This window comes from Drosophila hydei, unplaced genomic scaffold (assembly GCF_003285905.1).
Source record: "Drosophila hydei strain 15085-1641.00,03,60 unplaced genomic scaffold, DhydRS2 tig00008121-arrow-pilon, whole genome shotgun sequence".
NCBI classification, from domain to species: Eukaryota; Metazoa; Arthropoda; class Insecta; order Diptera; family Drosophilidae; genus Drosophila; species Drosophila hydei.
In genome coordinates, this window is record NW_022045832.1 from 2,001,623 (window position 1) to 2,027,032 (window position 25,410).

Consider the following 25,410-nt stretch of genomic DNA (forward strand, 5'->3'; position numbering starts at 1 on the left):
ATCTTCTTCCCAGAGTTTGGGATATTTCCTAGTAGCGTTCAGGGTATGTTACAGTCGGACACTCCCGTCTAATCTGAACTAATTTTGTTTTACAGAAATATTCCAATTAAGATTTATTGTACACATCTAAACATTTCCTCAGTTTAACAGTATTTTTAAGTCCTAACTATTCTCACCAATGTTTCCCTTCTCTGCTATTAAGCTCACCGTGAATTAATTGTGGGGCATTCGAATCTGTTCCCTTATCGTTTTACCCAAATTACGTTTCTGTAACTTTTCATCGAACTTTGTGTTCGGGTCAAGTAGCATATGAAATAAAAACTGGATAGAAAATTTCTTTGTTGGGCCCGCATAAAAACTAAAGTCAAGTCAAAAGGTATCCAATGGATACACAACTAACTGGCATATGAGATACGGATACAGGGTAAAGTTGACAGGCTACTTAGCTTGGCCCAGTCAACCGTTATAACTAGCGTTAGATCTGGATGTGTGTGTATCTTTGAGATACATACGCATACATAGCTACGTTCGTTTGAGTATATACAACATGCATGCATAAAATGCCGTAAACATAAACACAATCTAAACAGGCGACATGGTGGCCCCACCCAATCCCCTCTCTATAGCCCCCTCTTATCATCACTCGTAACAGCTTAAATGGTTTTTACATGGCAACAGAACAGAAAATCGATGACAATTTACCGTGCGTCTGTCACTGTGCATAGCTGTGTATGTGTGTGTGTGTGAGTGTGAGGGTATTTTATACGCATACATACATACTTACTTCATGTATTATGTATTTGATGTACATGCGCAAAATTCCCACATCCCATAGAGTGCAGATGGAAAAGACTCTGGAAGAGACTGTATTATTTTTATATTTTTTTTTTCGTAGACAAAACAAAACAAAAAGCCAACGGTTTGAAAAAAGGACAGAAAACAAGAATAACATAGAAGAGGAAGAAGTAGGAGAAGCAACGAAGGCGCACAGCTTAGCCACCCACAAGGCTCGCTTTGCTGCCTACGCTTTGTCGCTGTTGTGAGCGCTCTGAGTCTCTTTCCCTTTTACGCTCTCTCGCTCTTTATTTTATTTTTTGTTTTTGCCTCCCACTCAACACTCTCGCTCTCTGCCCCTGCTGCTGCTGCTGCTGCTGCATTATTTTCATTTTCAACTTTTTCTGCTTCTTGACTAATGCTGCTGGCTGCCCGCCGCCTGCTCCGGCACACAGGCGACCTCATTTGATGAGGTATGGCGGCGCTTCTACTCTGACTCTTCTTCTTCGTCTGCTTCTCCATCCCTTTCTTCGCTTAGCACCCCATGTCGCTTAAGGCCGCAGCTGGCAACGCACATTTTGATAACATTTGTGATAAAATAATGTGGCAACAACGCACCAACAACACACGAGGCAAAGCAGGCGGTTGGGGAGAAGAACGTGCCAGGTCAGTGGGTGGAATGGAGCAGACAAGACGCTAGCCCAGGCTTTTGTCTGCGTATATGTTTGTGTGTGTGTGCGCTGTAACTAGTTTTTTGCGTTCGTTTTTACTTTGGCATTCTTGGCTTTTGCAGCGTTGCCAATTTTCACTTCGGCTTAGCTGTTCGAAAGCTAGGCAACCAGGCTATTGCCCCCTCTCTCTCTCTCTGTGTGTCTCTCTCCCTCTCGCACACAACGTCAATAATTTCATTCATTCAGCATGAAGATAAACGCGTTCGATACTCAAACCCCAACACTTGGTCATATATCTTTCGCCTCCAAAGTCTTTTGCCTTAATTTAAGCTGAGGCGTCTTTAATTCTACACGATTATCATGAAATTTTCGGCCCTGTTTATCTAATTGGAATTGTAATTGTGTCAGTAAAAGTGTGTTTGGGTAATGAGGCATTTGCGAAATTTACCGTTTAGTTTAAACATGAAACGGTGATAGAGATATTTGCTTTAAGCTTAAATATGAGAGTGATATGGCTTATACAAAATTAAAGATACTTGAAAATAGGGAAATCGGATAACAAATCTTTAAATTTGGTAGACTATGAAATGTTAAATCTATTCCATAAAAATATATATACAGTATGCATTATATTATATTAAGAAAACATATATATTTAATTTACTATAAAGCCTCAAACGTGGAATTTCTTAATTGCTTAGCTTTAACAAGTACAAATACCGAGATCTATGAATATGAAACAGTTTTTTAGTATTGGGATACTTTACATACTGAAAATAAGTCGCTTACATTTCCTAATGGACTTCGTAGATTATTTTTAAACAAGATGCAGAAGAAGTCTTTAAGAATCAGATATTGAAATGAATAAACTGATTTTCGAATAACATTCGATTTAAAGGTTAAATATTGGATTAAAATCAAGCAAATTTGCTCAACTTATACCCCTATTACTAACAGTAATATGAATATTCGCCAACAAATATTTTACTGTTATTGGTAGTATCTAGAATATTCACTAAGCACGCATTTCTATTATAGTACTATGCTATCATATCAGAACATAATTTTTATTCTTTTTAAATCTTGCCAAACTCAATTTCCTTCTCAAATCTACATTAAGTATAATCTTGTTAAAGCTTGCAAAGCTTACTTCTTGTTTATTGAATCAAGTTAAAGTCTTCACAGCATTAAATGGGCTGAAAACATAAAGGCCACGCCCCGATGGGGGTGTCGCATTACCAATTCTGCGTGCCTCTTCGAATCTAAAGCAAACTTTTCACAATTCAGATTAAATTAATGCGCTCCAGCAAGGCAAAACTTCAAGCAGCCACAACTATAGTAACAACGCTAACAAAAACAACAGCAGCAACAACAACAATCACGACAAATACCCCAAGCGCAATTGCACAGAGAAGCCGCCGACGCCCCAGTCAAGTTTCGGTTCGAGTTTCGTCCTTGCTGTTAAATTTAAGTGCAGACGCCATTTCTATTACTCCACACATTAAATTATACCACGCGCTGTTGCCAAACGCGATATCCTGCCAATATACCCCACCCCCCAAAAGCCAACCCAAGGCACCTCCTTGAACCTTTCGAGCCGAAAATAAAATCATGACTCGCACAAAAAGCAACTGCGAGAAGCAAGAGCTGCGCCCAAAACGAGGCGCGGCAGCCAAGGCACATAACGGTACCCGCTGCTCTTATATATATATTTATATAAACAGATATATATATGTACATATATATATATATATATATATCTATACTTGTGTGTACATATTAAAGACGATTTCTCCAGTTAGAACATTTTTGCCAGGCACCGCCCCAAAAGTTTCTGCAAGTAGCACATTTTAGGACGACCGGGGGAAGTAGGTGCATGATTATTTTTCATGCTTTCCCATTTCATTTTACTGCCTCGCCACACACACACGCACACACACAGTAAAACTTTCACAATACGGCTCTGCCTATAGAGGGTTGCTGCTGTTAGCGACGTCAGCGTCTCCACCCACTCCGTTAAAAAAAATGAAGCGAAAAAGAAGCAGCAGCGACAGCAGCAGCCGCCGCCTCACGTGCGCCTAAAGTTGACGTTCGTTGTTGTTGCTGCTCGCAGTTGCTTGCTTGCTGCCTGCTGCTTGCTCGCTCTCTCCCACCAAATGGCTGCCTGCCGCCCAACACATTGTCTGCCCTTGATTTTATCGATTTTCGCTCTCGCCGCATGCGGCGCTTTTTGCTCTCTGCCTGTTCTTTTTTCTCTCGCTCTCCCTCTCTCTCTCTCTCTTATGACAAAATGGCACTCACATAAAAGCGCGCGCGCTTGTGTTTTATGCTAAGCTCTACTATTTGTGTATGTGTTTGTGTGCTGGCTATGCATTGTTGTTGTTGCTGCTGCTGTATTTGTATGTATATGTATATGTACTTATTCCGGCCGGTCGTTTGTACATAATATGCTTTGCTTGCACATGTATTTTATGTGCTGGCTGCTGTCGTCGAGGCTGCGTTGTTATTTTTGGCATTTAACCCCAGGACCACCCAACCACCCACCCACCACCACTCACTTAAATTGCTTGTGTGTGTATGCGAATATATATTGACAGTTTGCATGTATCTGTGTTGCGTGTGGCGTGCTTTAATCTTTTGCCGACCAATTTCATACAATTTAAATTTTGCCGTTATATGCATGAACCAGTCTGACTCTTGTTTCATGTCCCTTGCGTCAATTTTTGTTGCATTTAAGCTTTCAATTTTTAACACGACTCGACTCGTCGCGCTTTAACTGACCCACCCCTGAAACACCTACTCCACCCACTCCAGCCACACTGATGATGTTGATGTTGTGCGAGGTCGTCTTTTGGAATTTTCAATTAAAGTTGAATTCTCCTCTTGGCCACAGTTTGCTATGCTTTGAATAAAGTAGGTAAATTACTAAATTCTTTGAAGTGTTTGCAAATAATTGGAGCATAAATATTTATCACTATCCATAATTAATATAACTCCTTGGCTATTTGTGCCTGCGATGCCACTTCAAAGCAATAAATAAACAGACGCAAATGTTTTGAATTGGAAAATAGGTTATTTATGCAACAGATAAAGGGGTTTCTAACAACAAATTAAACAAATAGAATCTGCTAGAAATTATAGCACACAAAATTACAATTAAAAACAAAGCATTTAACTGTCGATTAATTGTTTAATTTTTACATGTTGTGTTCATGAAAATAGTTATATGTATAAATATATATGCAAATCCTACTATTCGTTTCAAATTAATATTATTCAAAATGTTGTGCTTATCACTAAACAATCAGTACTCAATTGCACTACAATTTTAATGAACACAATGCACACATATAATATATGTACTTAAATGCATACATAACATGTTAAATATATTTATGCAATAGAGAAATAGATAGATATTTTAGATTGAATCCGCTCATTATTTCGATACAAAAACTAATGTATTCTAATATTCAGATATAAATATATATTTAATGACAACGACATCATTATTCAATATTAAAATATAAATATATTGTACAAGAAGTGTTCCTTTTCTCTGCTTGACTTCAAACAACGCTCTATAATCAGTTAATCAGTTATTCAAAGAACTTCTGTCAATCACTTGGATCCGCTAGATTAGATACTAGATACAACTACATGTCTGATAAATTCCATGGCAATAACAAATGCAACAAAAAATGGGAATTTCACTGCAGGCAAAGGGCTATTAACGCCGTTAAATTGTAAACAACCAAGTCGACGAGGAAGACGCACGAGTTACTTCCAATTCGTGGGTTAACCCGTGTGTCTGCTGCTTTTTATGGCATTTCGGGGTGTGGTTGATGCAGCCTTGCCCCGTGCGAAAAACAAAATGAAGAGTAATAAACAGTCGTCGCGTGCTCAGACGTCATGAGTTTCACAACCGACAATGCTTGGCAGGCCAAGAAGTGGCCGTAAATCCGCCCTATTTAAGAGGAAGGGGCGCAGCAGAGACCCGCCTCACTCACGTGAGATGTTAGCATAGCCAAAATGTCCTTAAACTTTTAGCACTCAGTTTAGCAATACAAACAACTTTTCCTGTTGTGGTTGTTGTTGTTGCTGTTGTTATGGTCGTGTTGTTCACTATTCGTCTCTGGCGCTCCATTCATTTATTCATTCGATTCACAGTTTGCGCTGCTGACAAGCCCTTTTTTCGCGCTACGACTTTTATTTATGCGATAAAAATAAAGCGATAATAAATGGTGGGCAACAAGCGTCAAGTTATTGCACTCGTTTACCCTCTCCCGCTCTCCACACTCCACTCTCTTCTAGCTTACTGGCTCTCCCTCGTACGCTTTGCAACAGCTGTTTGGCTCTGGCTTAAGAAAGTTGCACTGAAAGTTCAATTGCCTCGCTCTGGCCTCGACATGGACTGCGCTGCCCACATTTGCATTATTTATGTACAGCTTAGCATTAAGTGACGCTGACTGCGACTGCGACGTTCAATGGTTTTTTCTTCTGTTTGCTTCATTTTCATTTTGCATGTTTTGTTGCGTAATTTCCGTTGCTAAAAGTTTTAAAGCGGAATGTAAAAGAGCAAGATAGGGGGCGAGAGTGAGAGAGAGAGAGAGTGCGAGAGACAGAGAAACATATACAATTGAATGACACTGAGAGAGTGGTAAGTCAGCTCGTGTCTTGTTATAGGTCAGGTCCACAAAAGCTAGATATAGTGCAATATCTTAAATCAAATCGGAATGAACGGAAGAAAATAGTGCAACATTTAAAATTCATTCAAAATATAAGCAATTTTGTAATTTGCATGGGAAAACAGGTTTATTGCAATTAGTTTAAATGGCCAATTACGGTAATTACAGATAGGTAATAAACAATTCCTCATGAATAAATGATCGGCAGCAATTCTTAGGTCGGTAAGTCAAAGGAACCAAAAACCGTTTCAGTTCGAATGCAATTCGCACAAGGATTCAATTGTTGCCATCTTTCTTATGGCGCATTTCACTTTTTAAATAATTTATTACTCTATAATTACTGCAATTAGTGTGAAACCCTATTATAATTTGATTGATTAAAGCTACAAGAGTTTTGTAAGAAAAAATTCCCATTTAAAAAATTACTCAGGTGAGTCAAGCTTGATTCAACTAGACTCTATCATTAGGTATCTACGAGCGTTAATTACAAACTTTCCCATTTGCCGTTTCGTATTACGGCAACAAAAACAATACTTATAAGTAATTTCTTCATTGTTGTTCGCCTTTTCCCATTGCATATTTTTTATTTGTAAATAACAATTGATATAAATAGATAAAATAAATCAAAGCTGTAATTTTTTATTTCCTGCAGAAGGCGTGGCAAACCCCATAAAAATGTGTAATCTCTTTCAGGACGTCATCGCCCTTGATCTGGCTAGGTCCGTCCGTAAGATCGTAGCGATCTCTCCCCATTTTATAGCTTCCCTCATCTCTTCTGGCTAGACTGCTCTTGTCAGTTTCTAGGAATCAGCTGTGACGAACTATAGAAAGTCCGACAAAGATGGAATTAAATAGATAACAATAAGTAATAAATGAAACCTATTTGGGGATTCCCTACATTTCGGCAAACTTAGTTAGAGCCATATCTGTCTTTTTGATAAGAAACGTTTCGTTATTTATAATAATAATTAAATTAATTTAAAATTCCCAAGAGGTTCAATTTAATAGCTCGCACTTCCGCAAAAGATAAAAGTAGCACTTGGAACCCAATTACTTTATTATCAGCTGTCAGTAAACAATTCAATGTCAAATGCAGTTCAACTTTGAGTTAAAAATTTATAGAATACAATAAATTAAAACAGCAACAATGTTGCTAAACTGTAACAAAGATTCTATTATGTCGTTTTTTGTTTACATTTGAGAAATCCGAATTTGAAAAAATACAAAAAATGGTGTCAGTTTTCCAATTATTCTTCTTGCAGCTGCTAACTGTAATATAAACAATGAAAAACTATGGAAACAACAACAAAAACATTAATACTCCACCACAGTCACACACACACAAATACGTACGAGTATGTGCGTGTATAAATAAAATCTGTGCCAAATAAACTTTGCATGTTTATGGCGAATTTCTGTAATGCCATTTTGTTGACATTTTTGTTGCTGTTGTTGTTGTTGCGTTTTTATGTCTCATTTTGTACGGGTTGACCTGGATTTAACGGACCTCCGCATGATTCATAAAGCGGTACCAAGTTCAGACAAAAAGAAATTAGCAAATAAAATCGCAATAAAATGCATAAGTATATATGTATAAAACAACTTATATATATGTAAGTCTATTTGCATGCGTGCCAGCTGCATTAAATGGAATTCTAAGAAACGTGAAATGCGAAAAGAAACAAGTGACAAGTGAAAAAGCAACAGTTGTTTCTGTAGTTAATGTTGCTGCTGATGTTGTTGGGTTATTAATATACCGGCTTGCAACGGTAAATTGTAAGCGACGATTACAACATACATATATGCAGGCATACACTCATACTCGCATGCTCACATACTCACATACTCACATACTCGCATACTCGTGTTTACGCAAATAGACGGCAATTTGAGTATGAAGACGTGCAAACGAGACGGCAATAAAGGAAGCGAAAATTTTAACTTTGCACTTTAATTGAAATGCTCTGGCCAGCAAAAGACAAACAAATAAAAGCAAATCAAACAAGAGAAACATGCACAAGCAATAACAAATTCAAGTAGATTATATGTATGTGTGTGCGTGCTTGTGTGTTGTCTGCCAGACAGGTTGCGTTATTTGAAAGTTCCGGAGAGAAGGCAAAGGGAGATAAAGACATAGAGAGCGAGTGAGCTCGAAACTCGAAATTATTAAATTGCAGACGCTTGCCTGCGTATGTATTAATATGTAAGTGTGCATGTGTGCGTTAGACAGAGCGGGAGTATGTGGAAAGTGAGCGAAAGAGTCACGCATACAAACAAACGATGAAACAACAGACAAAAGCTAAAAACGTCTGGCTGAGTCCGCGCGCAGTCGTCGAACGAGTTGAAGTGGAGTTGCTGGGGGAAAAAAAGACCAAAAAGAAGAAGAGCGCCATACAAAAACGTGAGCGCAAGTATCTATATGTGTGCGTGTAGGTATGTATGTGCAGAGGTGTGTCTGTATGTGTGTGTGTGTGTGTGTGTGTGTGTGTGTGTGTGTGTGTGTGTGTGTGTGTGTGATAAAGGTCGTTGGCCATGCGGCAACGTTGAAGCAAAAACAACAGCACGTTGGCAGAGAATAAACGCGACGGCGACGTATTTAGCCTAAGGGCATAAAATGTGTTGCAGGTTTCTGTTGGCCAACACTGGTCTTATTGTAGACTATGGCTACAAGTTTATTTAAACACACAAATACATATACATTTGTATATAAGTATATATTTATATATACACTTATATATCTATACATATTGCCTGCACATGTGTCTATATATAGGCGTCCTCAACAGTTTTTAGTTGCATTTAAAAAGGCTGAAACACGTTTTGTGCACAGCCCGCGTTAAATAGACTAAACGAACCAAGTTGAGGGCAAATGTGGGCGGCTGTGTATGCATGTGGGTTCTCTCTGTGCGTGTGTTTGTGTGTGTGTGTGTGTGTGTGAGTGAGTGCATCAACTGTAGTTGTTGTGTTGTCTTTAAGGCCGTTATCATGCGCCGCCTGCAGTCAGTCAATGCGACAACTTTATTGGGCTTTAATATTTACAAAATTACAACAAGTCAACGAGCTCAGCTCGACACCTACGAACTCAATAAATTCACATTAAATTAAATTGCTCAAACCTTTTAGGATGACTAAAATAAATATGAATACATTAAAAAAAATCTGGTTTAATGTTGAAAAAGTTAAATGAGGGAATAAATTTAATGACATTTGCACTAAAATGGAACTCGATTATAGAAGAATAATTTATGCGTTGAGTAGATTTTACTATTTGATTATCATATTGGTACATGACTTCATGAGAATTGCATAGAAAGGCTACCTAACTTTTAGGAATTGCAAAATACATCCATACGCATAGTCATAAAGGCATACATAATATTAATTTACACCCATTAAAATAATTTAATGAACTCAATTCCGATCTTTAGAATCATCAAAACACGAGTTGACACTACTCCAAGACATAACCAACTCAAGGTTGTTTTTCAGTAAAGATAAAAGTAATAATACACCTTGAATACGAAGTTCGTGAGAAGTTAAAAAGTCAGTTATAGATGCAAAATTTCATATTATTTGAGTGCACCATCCATTATTCCATCACTGTCTATTAATATCAAAATATCATAGAAACTTGTTTGGAGCTTTTCAGGCTTTAAAGGTAGATGATCTCATGCAAAAGCAAAGAAGCAAAAACTTTACGCAATTAACTTAATTATTTATTAAAATAGCTTCCAGGTTCGAAATGAAGTGAAACGCATTTCAGTACTCTTTTAATAGTTGACCTTAGCTGATCGCAGTGATACATTAATTTGATGTATGTATTCATATAACAGTATTGTATGAACAACCTTCCATTTGTTGCTTATTGCATAACTAAATAATAATCTAATGCCCCTGAGATGATAACTACAGCTAGAACTAGTTATAGTGCACACATACACACACACACAAATAGATTTTGTGTTTTTCTTTGTCGTTACTTCCTTATTTAACGTGACACTTTAAGAAATTGCATTGAAATTGAGAAGATAGCGCTGATTGCGCGCTCTCTCTCTCTGTTTCTCTTTCTCTCTCTCGCTTTCTATCTACCTATCTAAGTGAAAATGAACACCTGCGCGTTGTTGTTGGGGCGGTTTGTTTCCTTTTCTCTCTCGGTCTCTTTTTTATTTTGTTTGTTGTGGCGTACGTGCCTGTGCACTTCACTCACTGAATGCAGTTATGCAGCTATTACGTCGTCTATGCTCACACAGCCCACACTCACATACACGCACACTTATAGATACGCACTAGCGAACACCTGTCAAACGCATACACTCGCGCAGTAGAGCGTCAATCGCTCTAATGCCTTTCCGCCATCTCGCTTGCACAGAGGCCACCATTAGCAGTAGCTACAGCAGCAGCAGCTGCTGCTTTATGTTTCATTTTCACATTGTTCCCGTTCGTATGTCGCTTCTTCTAATGTTGCTGTGTCACGTTCTTCATATAAAAATGTTTGAAATTCTGATTGGGTATTATCAACATAGTACTCACAAAGATATGTACATATGTACATATGTATGTATTGTTTGTTGTCTGCAGCGTTGCCAACTGTCTACAATTAGTAGCTTGTGCGTCGTTGCCATATTTCACGGGCTTACTCACGCAATAGCTTCAATTGAAACAGGTTTTCTACATCGGTCAGAGCTGAGAGTGCGAGCGAGAAAGAGCAACGATCATGATCCATGATCGTCATGATATTTTTGTTTTTGTCTTCTTTTTTTGGCTTTGGCTTTTTATTGTGCTTCACTTGTTGTTGTCTCTGGATTTGGCTCGAAATTCTTTGTTGAATATGTTCACTGACCTTTGCCGAAATATCCAGTTCTTATTTGTTTCTTTTTAATATTTATTTGTTTTATTCAAATACAAATGTTTCATGTTGTTTTGCTTTCCTTTCTTTTGCTGTCATTTTTATTTTTGTTTAATAATTCACTATGAAAACAACTGTGAATAAGAAAGAGACGCGTGCGGCACGCAAATGACCTTCAACTTGATTTTTAATTAAGTTCAGTTCAATGAACTGGAATTGGAACTGTCAACGACTCGTCCCAGAAATTTTCGTGTGTGTGCGTGCATGCGTGTGTATATGTTTCAATTCCATATTTCCATTTTTATTTCTTTGGTTTTTTTTTTCCTTGAACAATGTTTTTTTCTCCATATATTTACGGTAAAATATAAATAAAAAATTTGTACTCTTTTCGCTGTATTTGATGTGGGCATTTATTCTTAGCGTTTCTGTATGTATTTATATATAAATACACGTACATATGTTTTATTTATGACGACACGACGTGATGTTTATTTTAATTGGTACAATTTAAAAAAACCAAACAGCTTATGCTTAAGAGCAACGTTGACACATTTCACTTAACTATAGATATTGATTTCAAATTGCCTTAAAGCTTTTCACTTAAAAGTGTGCTTAATATAAAATCTGTTAAATTAAATCTGGAGGAAGGTTCTGTATTCTAGGGTCACTTTATTATGAGGAGGGGAAAGATTTTATGATGAGGATTTGCTTTTATTTAAGTATCTGTATATTTCGAATATGTTTCATTACTATTGAAAGATTTTAACTAAACCGTTTTCAAAGTGGTAGTCACATCTTGTTTCAAATAGATCTAAATTAATATTTCAACAAAAGGCAAGTTTTTTAATAATGTCAAATCGTATTTTTACCTTACTTGAGTGCAGCGCATTTCTTACTTTGTAGAGCTCCAAACCATTTCCCACCACTTCAAAGTAACATTTTGACATATAGCCCAAGGGCGACGTTGCTACATTTCACCTCTTATCAACTTTTTCCATAGCTTAAAGCTTTCGTTGTTGGATTTTCTTTATCTGTAATAACTCATCTCGCTTACGCAGCATCCAGCTGGTGTGTGTGTGTGGATGTATGTGTGTTCCAGCCATAATTTATGCAATTTAATCGCCTTTCTCAACCTACTGCGCTTAGTTTTTATATATCTCAAGTTTTCTACTTTATCGCTGCTCGCTGCACATAAATTTTAGTGGGTTTTCCCTCTTATTATTTTGCTTTTCTTTCTTTTTCATCTCGCACAGACAACAAATTTTTTTCAATTTACATTTTAACCATATTTTATCCGCCCTTTTTGCTCGTCACTCTGGTATTTTAGCCAAGTACCCACAACGACTTTTGTTGTTGCCAAGAGTTTCAAGTGCGCGGCTGCACGCTCCTCGCGCTCCCTCCCACTTGGCCAACTGGCTGGCGTCCAACAGTGTTAGACAGATTTTATTACCAGCTACCATTGCCACTTACCCGGAAATGCCTGTCGCACCCTTTCCACGCAAATGAACGAGTAAACACACACGCACACAAACTCTGGCCACCCTCTTCGGCTAAGCTGAATTTTTCCTTCATGGGTGTTATTATTATTCAGGTTTTTGCCTCCGCCTGGCAACCCTTGTGGCAGGTTCTTTTCGTACTCACCAAAATTGTTGCATGTCAACTCACCCGCACAGCCCTGCCCACCACACCCTGTCATATTGTGCATAGTTTTTCCCATATCAATTTCAGAAGCAAGTAGGTTGGGTAACCCTGGCAGGGCGCACAAGCCAAATCCTTTTGGCAGGAAGGATGTTTCAATTTCTATTTTGTTTTATTCTTCTCTTCCTGTTTTTATCGGTCGTTTGTGCTCTATGTGCCGTGCATCTGTGTGTGTGCAAATGACACAAACCTCCCCAATTCCCCAGCTCCCTACTTCGTCTCTCTCTCCTTCTCTCTCACGTTTTGCTTAGAAAACAAAATATGGCTGTGAAAATTGGCAACGTCGCACTGCCGCCTGCCATTCTATTCGATTCGGGACTTTGCCTTTGTTATCGTTGCTAGCCTTTTGATTCTCTGCTTTCCCAGCTAGCTCTCTTGCTACCTACTTTATAAATTAGAAGGACTTTTTATTTATTTAAGGCTCTTTGGCATTTCTTTGAACTAAGCTCCGAATTGAGCTGGGCATAGATTGTTATTTCAGTTCTCGTTGTTCATAGCTCATTGTTGTGCAGTCTGTGTTTGTGATATTCCGCAAGCTGATTGTGTTTATTGTCTGGACGTATTACGTGACTATTGGAAACTTGCTAAAGCAAATTGTAGAGTGAACTCTTATCAAATATTACTAGACAATTGTGTAGAAACGTTGAACTAAGCAAGCTTAATTGTAAATGCATTCTTAAATATGTAAAACTTAGAAAATATGATAATAATATAGAGAATGAGAAATAATGCTAATATCTGATATGATATAAATTAAGAAAATATTGGAAGAATAGGAGAAACATTTCAAGAAAATATATTTAAAAATTAAAGCAGTTATATGATTATTGTCTAGTACAATATAGAATTTATTTTTAGAATCTCTGTCCTAAGTTTATATCAAATGCATCCATTTATAGCCGAAAACGTGTCCTAATTCGATCGAAATCATGCTGATATTACGTTTTCGGTTTTACTCTCAACTTACTCAACTCACTTTTTACACATTGTTAAGAGTTTTCTAGATTCAAAAGGTATTGAAAGCCGCAAGCGTTGCTTTTTAATTATTGACCCATTTCCATGTTCTTAACACGTTTCATTCAATGCATTGGCTTGCGGCGCTGTTGCCACATTTCACAGGCAAAGCTTTAAAGTGGCAAATGTTTTAAAGAGCTTGGCAAGAGCACTTCTATGTTTGTATGCTGGTATGTCTTTATATAACTATATATATATATATATATATATATATATATATATATATATATATATATCCGTCTTATGTACGTGCTGTACTGGAAAGTAAATATGCTTTATGTACGCTATGTACATGCAATTATGCAAATTTACATAAACATAACCTACTAACTAAGCACGCTATTGAAACAAACGCAGCCCCGGTTAACAGTAATCGTCCCGCTCTGCCTCTCTGTCTCACACACACACACATATAGAGCAGAAATAGTTGACCTCATTTTTTAGGATTGTGCACAATTTTACTGCAACTTTTTTTTCACATTCACTAGGGCGCCGCCTGGCGGGCGTTTGTTGTCGCTACTATGGCGCTTTGCTTTCTCGTTCTCCTTTCCCCGTTTCCGCTCAATGGTCTATTTGCCTGCACATTCGAGCTGCGCTCATTTTGCATGCATGCATTTGGCAACTCTGTCGCTGTTTTGCTGACGTTGCTGACGATGGCTTGAAGGCGGGAAAGTGAGAAGTGGGCTTTGCTGGGTGGTTGGGGGCGGTGGGGTCAGAGGACGTGGTGTCCTACATTTCGGCTTTGTTTTGTTTTGAGCCTTCATAAAATGCAGGCAGGTGGCGCTGAAAGCGTTTGCATTGCTTTTCAAAAAGCCGTCATTGAGGGAATGTACTTTCTGCTTCTTTCTCTGATAGTTGTTGTTGTTGCTGTTGTTGTCGACGTTTCTGTTGCCACATTTCATTCACAATAACAAACAGAGGAATTTTTCCATTTGACTGCTCTCTGTTGCTTTTCATATTTATTCCACGTCCTTGTGCTAAAAACAACAGCGACGACGAGCATGCAGAAAGAGGTTGAAAATGCTGCAGAAATCGATAAAGCAATTAATGCAAAAAGTGGCTGCCAACCCCCACAGCACAGCACAGCATATCTGCAACCCTACGTACAAAAATAAACATCCACCCACCCACAAGAGCAGAGCCCAACCCCAGTTCCTTTTATTTCTTTTTTCTTCTATCTACTGCTCTCTGCACTGCTCTGTTTGTTTGTATTCTTTTTTTTTTTGCTGCTCTGTCGTGTTTATTACTTGTTGTTTTTGCTGCAGCAACCCTCGTTTGTCGGCAGCGACGTCCGTTGCGTTGCCAAGCAGGCTGAATACCGTTGGGTGGGCTACGCGCTGAGCATGTGTGAGAAAAGGAAAGCAATATTATGGGATACACTGAAGCGCGCACTTTACTTTAATGAAAATTTATTGCGTATGTGTGTGTGTGTGTGTGTTTGGGGCGACTTTAATATATTTAATTTCATATACTTTTTTACTTGCCTTTGTGCACAACAAGCCATATTATAGTGAAGTTATACGGGTGAAACACATTAAAGTTAATTTAGATCAAGCTTATTAAATTCATAATATATATATATATATATATATATATATATATATATATATATATATATATATATATATATATATATATATATATATATATATATATGTGTGTGTGTATGTGTATGTGTTTATGTATGTAGGATAATAGAATGAATGTCATAAATTTATATAAATTATTTATATATAATTATCAATTTGGCAAACTATAGATGAAAATAATAAAGAGGAAAAAATTCAATGAAAATAAAACAATAAAGCTTTGCTATTAAAAACTTAAAGTGGGAGAAACAAAATAAATTAAACCATTGATTGGCCGTAAATACTCGAAAATTCGTATTGCTGAAGAATTTACAACTTTATAAATTAAATTTTAGTTGGCTAAATTTGTTTTTGATTTATATTTATATATATGTATTTATGTTTGTTATTTACTGACTGAATTGCAAAGCATATGGAAAACTTTTATGTTGCCATCAATTCAGAGTTTCTCAAATAATCTTCTCTCTCAAAGCACAAGAATTTTGTGAAATTTTCTTTGGCTTTAATCCCGCTTGCCTTCCTCTTGTTCTGTTCGCTTTGGTCTTCGTTGCCTGTCTTCCAACAATATTGATTAACTTTTTGCTGGATTTTAACAACAAAATCCCTGCCAACATTCATCCAATGAAATCTGTCAGAACTGCTCAAACTATAAGTAGACATAAAACCCTCACAATTTCTCATTTTCGCGCATTGTTTTTGTCCCAAATGACAACAAACATTTTCCCAGTTCCGACATAACAGCCAATATGAAAAAGTTTTTCTTGGCCATTCCGTTGGACTGTGTTGGTTGATACGGAAAGCTGCTTATGGTCAAATCCCATAAACCATATTGGCCCAGACGTTGTACAGATAATGAGTCCAAAGTAACTAAAGTTCATATAGCTAATGTGTCTTATAGAGATTGTAATGAATACATAGACAAAAGACCTTACCAAATATGAATTAAGTAATTAACTTTTGGTTTATTATGAATTAGTTATAGAAAATGTTTAAAAAAGCTAAGCATATTAACAATTACTTAAAGAGAATTTATAGTTATTATGTAATATTTAAGAAAAATTTATACTAAAAGTAGTTTTTAAATAAGCAAGACTTTAACTTAAGATAAACCAAAATCCTAAAAATGTTTATTGAGCCAGTTGCTTCGTTGTTTCAAGAAATATAAAGCATATGAGGGGCTGAGGTCTGCTTCACAGGCATTCTTTATCTATTCTGTGCTTACACACATGCATACATACATTCATATATGCATCCATATAGTCTATGAGACTAGGCCCCACCTCAAGTCAGCCCATCCCTAGACAAACACACACACACTCACACGTACTTCGTCAACATTTTATGCCTTTTGCTTAGCAAGTTTTCAACAACTTTTTGCATATTTCGAGCCTGCGACCTCACACATACACACACCTACACCGACCCACCTACCAAGCAGCCAGACTAACAACGCACCACCCACATGCCACGCCACATTATTGTATACATATTTTATAAGTTTGACTGGGCTCAGCTTTGCCTTCGTTAGAAGCCCTCTGGCGTTAGTTTAGTTATTTCTCATCGTCCTCATCATCATCATTATCATCATTATCATTTGCCCCAACATTTTGCTATTCCTTTTTGACTTTGCTCGGTTTTGTTCGCATTTTCCACATTTTTCCCACGTTCGCTTAATGTATATAAATGTGTGTGTGTGTGTGCTTGTGTATGTGTGTGTGAGTGAGGGTTTGGGGTTATTGTAGTAACTCAACCCTCAAAGTAAAAAAAGTCAGCTTAAATCGAGCACAAAGTCTCTTGCCTTGAGAAACGCATAAGGGCTGTTCCATTCTGTTTCGTTCCTTTTCTTCATCTCCATTCCGTGGCCCTTTCTTTGACCATTTCGATTCGTTCCTTAAGCACAAAGTTGATTCACAACATTTTCCTTTGCTTAATGTTATTTGCGTTTCTTGTTGTTTACCAAGCTGCAAGCTTGGAGCTTCTCGGGCTTACACTCTTTGTGCCATATTCAAGTAGGCATCGGTGGTTGATTGTGGGCGTGTTAACTGTTTCTTTGCCATAAAAAGCTCTTTAATGTGTCCTGTTTTAAAAAGCTAAATAATAATGGAAACTTCAGAGTGAATGAAAGTTTCAAATATTAAGTTTGACGACTTGAAGCGAAATTGTTAGATATAAATATGGAATATTGGTAGAACATTGAAGTGCTTTGACTAGTGCAAGTGGCAAGGAATGTGAGTTAATTAAAATAGATTTTAGCGTTTGCAAAATATATATATTTACCTTGCTTGGTTCACCTGCATCAAGTCAACTGACATCAAATTTACACATCTTTATCTTAATCTGTAATTTGGTTTGAAAGCAGACTAAAATTGAATTGTGTTGTACCTGCATAAATACATAGCTCTTTACATACATACTCATATAATTACAATGTAATCTTCGATTCCTGTTGCCTGGTCAAGTCTCCTCCTGTCATTTATTGCACATGTTGGCCGTAAATTTCCTTGTCAAAGCCTGGCCGAAATAGCTTTGGTGTCCGTCTGCCTGCTGGCCACGTGCCCCGTTATGTTACCTGTTGCCAGTGTGCAACCGGCCTGTCCTGTGGTCACCTGATAAGTGCCCTCTGCGCCATGCGACGTGCAACGTGCAACGGCAAGCAGCAAGCGGCAGCTGTTTTCGGAGTACCACAAACCGCAAGCACAAAACACAACTGTAATCCTTCAACAACAAGGAATTGTAATTACACATGCTCGATTAATGGCACGAATTTGTACGAAATTGATCGACTAGCCGATTCCCTATAAATAGATTTGATTGCTAACACTTATTTGTTGATAAAGTATATTTTATATTTCGTTATCCTTATCGATATATTAATCATCGATTTGATCATTGAGTATATTTATATTTCCGTTTCCTTATCGTTTAGTATTAATAATCGATAAGATTTAAACATCCGTTATTAATCTACAGCTATATTTAGATTAGGAAAAAACTTGCATAAAGTGAAAAGGAAAACCAAAATTTTATTCTATTTCCTCTACTAGTCTTGTGTCAAGGGTATGTTACGAAAAAGTTACCCTCTTTCGGACCTACTACACCTGAGTGTGCCTTCACCTTACACTGGCTCTTGCTACTGTTCGCTTGCGATCGACAGCGCAGGTGTTTGACTTGCTGCAAGCTGTAAAAAATATAAATAAATACAACTTCCAATTGTGGTTGGCAGTCACATGTTTTTTTTTATTTATTTTTTATTGTTGCAATATACATATATATATATATATATGTACATATATCTTAGTTTTTAAGTGCAACTAGGTCAAATGCTTTATCTTATCAGAACGTTGTTTGTTCGGCGATTCTGATTAGAAAGAGCTGCAAACATTTGACGGCCTTAAGTTCCCGCTGCGCGTATAACAGTATAACAGCCGCACAACTACAGATTGCTGAGAACTGTTCTACTTACGTTTGCTCTGTTCTACAAAGATTGCATTTTATGTATTTATGAAATTGAGTAAAAGAAAATATATGAAAAATAAAATAAAATATGCAAAAACAATATATATATATATATTTATATATATGATAATTGAAATGCTATATGACTTAATCAAGGCTTTCTCATTTGTTTATTATTCAGAAACTGCTTTAATACTGTGTACACAAAGCAACACACACACATGCATGCCTGTGTATTTATGTATGTACGTGTGCATACGTATAGAACGCATTATTGATTATCAATATTGAGCGCATGACCTCAATGATAACACGAAATGTCTGTCGCCACATACTTGCAGCAATAACAAGGCAAAGTAACAACAACAAAAAACAAAGGAGCAATGCGATTGGCGCGTTTCTTCTTTACATTTGTAATTCCAGAGAACAGATTCCAATACATGCATATATTTAAATATATACTTACGCAAATACGTAAATATTTTGTGCTGAAAGCTCAATTGCAGCTGTTGCTTTGGCTTATAATTTTTAATAATTTCACGTATATTTATACAATTTGATAACTTTACAAATATTTCAATGAAATTCCTTAGAAGCGTCTATAAATAAACGGAAAATGGCAATTGCTCGATCTGGAATTGTTTTTACACATATTTTTCTTGCGCTCAAAAGTATTTATTTACAGAATGCTTGACCTCAAAAGGCGCAGACCTTGCGCTAATAAACTAAACAGAAAAACATATATTGTTGAAGTTTTTGTGTAACAATTAGAAGCAGAACAACAATTAGAGCCGACAAGAAGAAACAACAGCAATAAAAGTCAAACAAATTAACGCGAAATCAAAGCGTAAACTAATTTAACCTTCAGTCATGCAATCACAACAAACACGTGACCATGAATATATTGTATATAAAATAGTAGTTGTAGTTGTTGTTCTTGTTGGTGATGTTGTTCGCAACAATTTGTGTAAACACGTGTGTGTGTGTGTGTATGTGTGTGTAGAACTCAATAATCAAATTATATTCGTAGTCAACGACGAAATAATGTAATTACACCAAACAACAAGTGGGCAGAGTATGATATATGGTCTAGGTGGGCGTGGACGAACAAAAACTGTGTGCTGTAACGGCATTTAATAGATATTTTAACTGACAGATGACACACACACACACATAGACCGGTCAAATTGTGCATTATTTACTCGCTGCCTTGCGGCACACAGAAAATTGTGTTAATTTTAATTATTTGTCACATGACCTTGACCCACAGCCGCTAAAAATGAGCAATCAGAATGACCAATCATATTAATAAAAGTGCTCATAAAAATAGCAAAGCGCACGCTAAAATTAAAGGCACAATAAATGAAGAGAGCGAGAGAGAGTAGGAAAGAGGGATAGAGGGAGATAGAGCGAGAGGCACACGCATCTGAAATTTTTATTCAGTTTAGTTTTAGCTATTTTGCTCGCATTTTATTTGCGATTTATTTTTATTGTTGTTTCAGTTGCGATATCAACAAACAGAACACAACACAGACACAGGCACAGACTGCGTGGCAGGCAAAAGTCGTTAAGAATAAAAAAGCAAAAACAGGGCACGAGCCGACAACAACAGAAACAGTTGCAAGAGGAAGAAAATAAGTTGCTCGCGTGGGCGTTGGCAGCGCTGCTCGCGTGTGTCAGCCACCAGACATATTGCATGCAAAAGTGCTCTCCCCAGAGAGCTAGCAAACAGAGTGGAGTGGAGCGTGTGGAGGGCGGAATGGACTGTGTGAGAGCTTTTTAAGTTGATTAAAATCGTGGCAAAGTTCTTGCGCTCTGTAATTGTGTCAACCAAGCGTGTGTATGGGTGTGCGTGTGTGTGTGCGAACGAGTGGGCATGGAATGAAAATGTGTGTCACGCCTTCACAGTCAGGCACAACAATTAAGATAGTTTATTCGACTGAATTACGCTACTACACAGATGCCCCGACTATATAGGATAAATAACTGAAAAAAAGGTTTATATTTCGATTTTATTATAGATTTGCTTGGTAACTGAAGCAGCTGTAGTCCTTTCTCTTAAAGCGGAAAGACCTAGCTGTAATATCTTTAGCTGTTTTTCAACTTAAAGCCAGTTTGGAAATGTTCAACAAGCAATTCGTGTTTAAAGAAAAAATAATTATTAATTTATATTATATTATTTTTATTGGATTAAATACTATATATAGTCATATATTCTTTGATAACAAAGTTTTAAATAATAATATAATAATATAAAAATATAAAAATACAATAATATAATAATATAATAATATAATAATATAATTATATAAAAATATAATAAAATATATATACATACAGCTGGGCATCTATTAATTTATTAACTGAGAACTAAAGTTTCTAGAATTATACAATCACTTGTTTAAAGTCATTTAATACACACTGAATATCAGAAAATACTGACAACAAATACATGAGAATTTCATTATGACTAATTCATATAAATTATAAAAAAATGTGCTTTGATTTAAGTGTATGAAGCATACAAAATGCTCTCAATGAACTGGAGCATGTAGCTGGTTTCTCTGTGTTCTCTAATTATGATTGCCAAAGTTGAAAAAAATATATAATTAAAGCTGGAAATAACTACGCGAAATGAAATCAATTTCTGCAGTTTGAGTTTCCAAGTTAAATAACTAAATGATTTAGTTATGCTTCACAGCAACTAAATTTTATTAGAACTCACTTCTAGAGCATTTGGTCTGTTAACTAAGAGCTTATTCAGTTAGTTATGCATAATGGAAAAGAGCAAGTACAGCAAACTAATTTCTAATTATTGATTGAAATAATGTAGTTAATGAGCTGTTGTGTCTGACAGGGCGGATGCTTAATTGGCTGTGTCATTAAGCTCAAGTAAATGGCGCGCGCACGCACGCACACAGCAGACATGTCTGGGTAGACAATGGTCTCTGGTCACAGAGAGGTTAACCGCTCGAACAGGATACATGTCGGTTGGGTCGAGGCAGGGGGTCGGCCAAATGCGGCGCCGTTGTTGACTGTTGTCGTGTTGTCAGGCCAACAGATACAGCAGCATTCGCACAGAATTCACACACACTCGACGATATACAGATGCACAGCACACGGACGGCACACGTGGATGCATGGGAATATTGAATAGATTCATATACATAGCGGTATTTATGTGCATGTATATGCGCCTATGTGTGCGTGTGTGTGTCAGAATAGTTGCCAGACAGGATTGGTTTGGGTTTCTGTTAAATCTATCCATATGCATATACATATATATATATATATATATATACACTTTAATGTGTCGCTTGTGTGGCCAAATGTTTTGACGTCCGAGCGAAGTGCTTTAAAAACGTTAGCAATGCCCAAAGCTTTAATTAAGCCTCATTCCCATTTCCATTTGCCCAATGAAGACGGTTTTGGGGTTGTTATCGATTTTCTACAGCATTTCCTTAATACCCACCCGCCTCAGCCTCTGCCATGGTGGGAATTAAAATAACTTTGGCTGTTCTCGACGTTTTTGGCTATGCTAATGAAGTCCCATTGTCATCCTGTGGGACACGCACACGCTCACATAGAAAGCCAAGCCAAATCACATTTTAAAACGTGCCTTGCATTAGAAATGAGCATTAGAAACACAAAGCGTTACATTAAGTCTTGTAAAAAAGGCTTTTAGAGAAATTGAAGCATCAATGTCAGATTTGGCACTAAATTTTCTTGTGTGAGTTGACAAAAGTCAAGGATTTCTTTTACATTCTCTAATTTTTATTGTAATTGCTATGTAATAAAATATTTATGTTTGCGTTTGCAGTTGACTTAGCTCCAAATAATCTATTAATCGCTTCCGTTATACTGAAAAATGCCTCGACACCGGCCCATATTATTTATCGGCTATAATTGAAATTGTTGTATATATTAAACTTAATTGGAATTTATATAATATTGAATATTTGTTTATTGATATATTTTCAACTAAGTCTATAAAATTGTATGTGCTGCTTAGTTTATTTGACCTTCCAAAACTTTGGTAATGCATAGGCTATGAGTCCCTCTTACCTGATAAGTCGCTGATATTGATAACTGATTAACTTAGATTTAGAGTTTTATATATATATAGTGTTACGTATCTTAGTGCGTTACTCCGTTTCTCACATTTATGCGCACTCATTTATTAATAATAAATAATTACGTATTCCTTCATCGAAACACTCGCATGGCGCAGCTTCTATATTTACTTGACATTGGCTTAAAGCACGCTCATATTCAGTATCTCACAATTTCCCTGCTGTCATCTTAAAAGATTTATTTATTTATTAGTTTTTTAATTAATTTGATTATGTTTAAAGCATTTTCAAGCCTTATTTATTTATGTTCTACCATTTCTCTGTTTCTTCTCTTTCTTCTTGCAGACCCCCACAAAAAAGAACAATAAAAACACAATAATAGTTAAAGTGTTTGTTTCAAAAAACTTATTATATCTGAATTCTAAACACACATACGACGTTTTGCAACACTGAACGACGCGCGCGCACCATGCGTAACGTAAGTGGGCAAAGCGCGCGTGCCGAGCCATGCAGTGATATGAAATGCAATTGCTGGAATGCACGGCGATGAAATGCAACTAATGCAACAGCAAGAGCAACAACAACAACACTAGCATCGGCACATGACAGTCGAAAATGTTGTCGAACACTGAGGAAAATGCATCGTTTTCTTAACATACAGCAAAATATTAAATTACGCAACTATCATCAGTTACTTTTGTATTTTGTTGCTGTTCCATTGGCTGCCACTGCTGCTGGAGGAAGACGACGACGTAGAGGAGGCAGAGAAGACGGCGCGAGACAAACTTGTGGGTGGGAGCGGCAGCAGCAGCAGCAGCAGCAGCAGAGATTGTAGCAGCCATAACGTAACACAACGTCACGCACACAGAATCAAGTAGAGGATAGTTTCTCCCTCTTTTTGTTTTGTTTTTAATTTAGCCCAATATACACGTTAACATAATTTACCCAACGCTGCCACTGTTCCTAAGACGACAAACAAACAAACAAACAACGTATCATCGTAATCGTAATTGTAACGCAAGGTTAACGAAACGAAACGTAACGTAACGTAACGCGTAACGCCTTAACACTGCTCCTCTGCCAACGTTTTTGATCATCATCATAATCAGCATCTGCATCAGCATCAATATATTCATTATGCATATATAGCACACGATATATGAACGCTCATGCCCATTATACAAGAACACTGCAAGCAACTACAATAATTAGAACAGCAATATACATAATATATACACACATTTATATAAAACAATAACAACAATTATAAGAAGAAGAAGAGGAACAACAATTGCGAAGCATAAAACAACAACGTGACGTTGTTTTGGTGTTTCGAATCCCATTGACCTTTTGCCGCACAGCTGGCAAGGGAAAAATATGGCAACACCTCAAGTCAAAGACTTGGTGTTGCGCTCGCCAGCTGGCTCCTCCGATACCATCACATTTGCCTGGCCACTGCAGGTTGGACATGGACAGGATAAGCATGACAATGGCATCGACATTATCGATACAATTAAATTCGTATGCGATGAGCTGCCATCCATTTCATCCGCATTCGAGGAGATTAACCTCAATCACATTGACACTGCCTGCTATAAGACTATGACAAATCTTGTCGATCGCTTCAACAAAGCCGTCGACAGTATTGTTGCATTGGTAAGTACCTCTGTTACCCCGAATCCATTTGGCCTTCTGCCCATATTGAAGAGAAATATCAGAAATATTGCCAAAAATAAAATCAGTTTTAGAGAACTTCATCTCAAAGAAGTTATTTCAATTTGAAGTTTTTCAAAGGCAAAAAACTAGTTTTTCATTCAAAATATTTATAAAAAAATAAATAAATAATGAATTCATATAACTAACAAATACAATTTCTAGTACTTTTGATTCGCAACAATATTGCTTCAGTTGCTAAGAGCTGATTCCTTACGATATCAATTCGTGAAAAACGAAATAATTAATTTGATTAATTGATTTGATTTGCAGGAAAAAGGAACGTCACTGCCCGCCGAGCGTTTGAATAAATTCGCTCACCCTAGCCTTTTAAGACACATACTGCAATTAGTTTACAATGCTGCCGTGCTCGATCCGGACAAACTCAATCAGTACGAGCCCTTCTCGCCGGAGGTCTATGGCGAGACGTCGTACGAGCTGGTACAGCAAATGCTCAAACACGTCACCGTTAGCAAGGAGGACACGTTCATTGATCTCGGTTCCGGTGTGGGACAGGTGGTACTGCAAATGGCCGGATCGTTTCCCCTCAAGACCTGCATTGGAATCGAGAAGGCCGATACGCCCGCTCGCTATGCCGAACGCATGGATCAGATATTTCGCCAGTACATGGGCTGGTTTGGCAAGCGCTACTGCGAGTACAAGCTGATCAAAGGCGACTTTCTGGTGGACGAGCATCGCGAGAAGATCACCTCCTCTACGCTGGTGTTTGTCAATAACTTCGCCTTCGGTCCGACCGTCGATCACCAGCTAAAGGAGCGATTTGCCGATTTGCGAGATGGCGCCCGAGTTGTTTCATCCAAATCGTTCTGTCCACTCAACTTTCGTATCACAGATCGGTATGTAGGGCATGGAACTATGTTAATAATA

The 25,410-nt window shown here is 37.3% G+C and overlaps 1 protein-coding gene across 5 annotated transcripts in view; it reads left to right on the plus strand.

Moving 5' to 3' along the window:
• LOC111599591 (histone-lysine N-methyltransferase, H3 lysine-79 specific) overlaps positions 1-25,410 on the plus strand; it is a 40,572-nt gene that overhangs the window by 4,900 nt on the left and 10,262 nt on the right. For all 5 annotated transcript variants that reach the window (XM_023315270.2, XM_023315269.2, XM_023315271.2 and 2 more), the window contains exons 3-4: positions 23,155-24,465; positions 24,796-25,379. In XM_023315270.2, coding sequence (XP_023171038.2) covers positions 24,187-24,465; positions 24,796-25,379 — 863 coding nt within the window. In that variant the 5' untranslated portion in view covers positions 23,155-24,186. The remainder of the gene's footprint in view (positions 1-23,154; positions 24,466-24,795; positions 25,380-25,410) is intronic.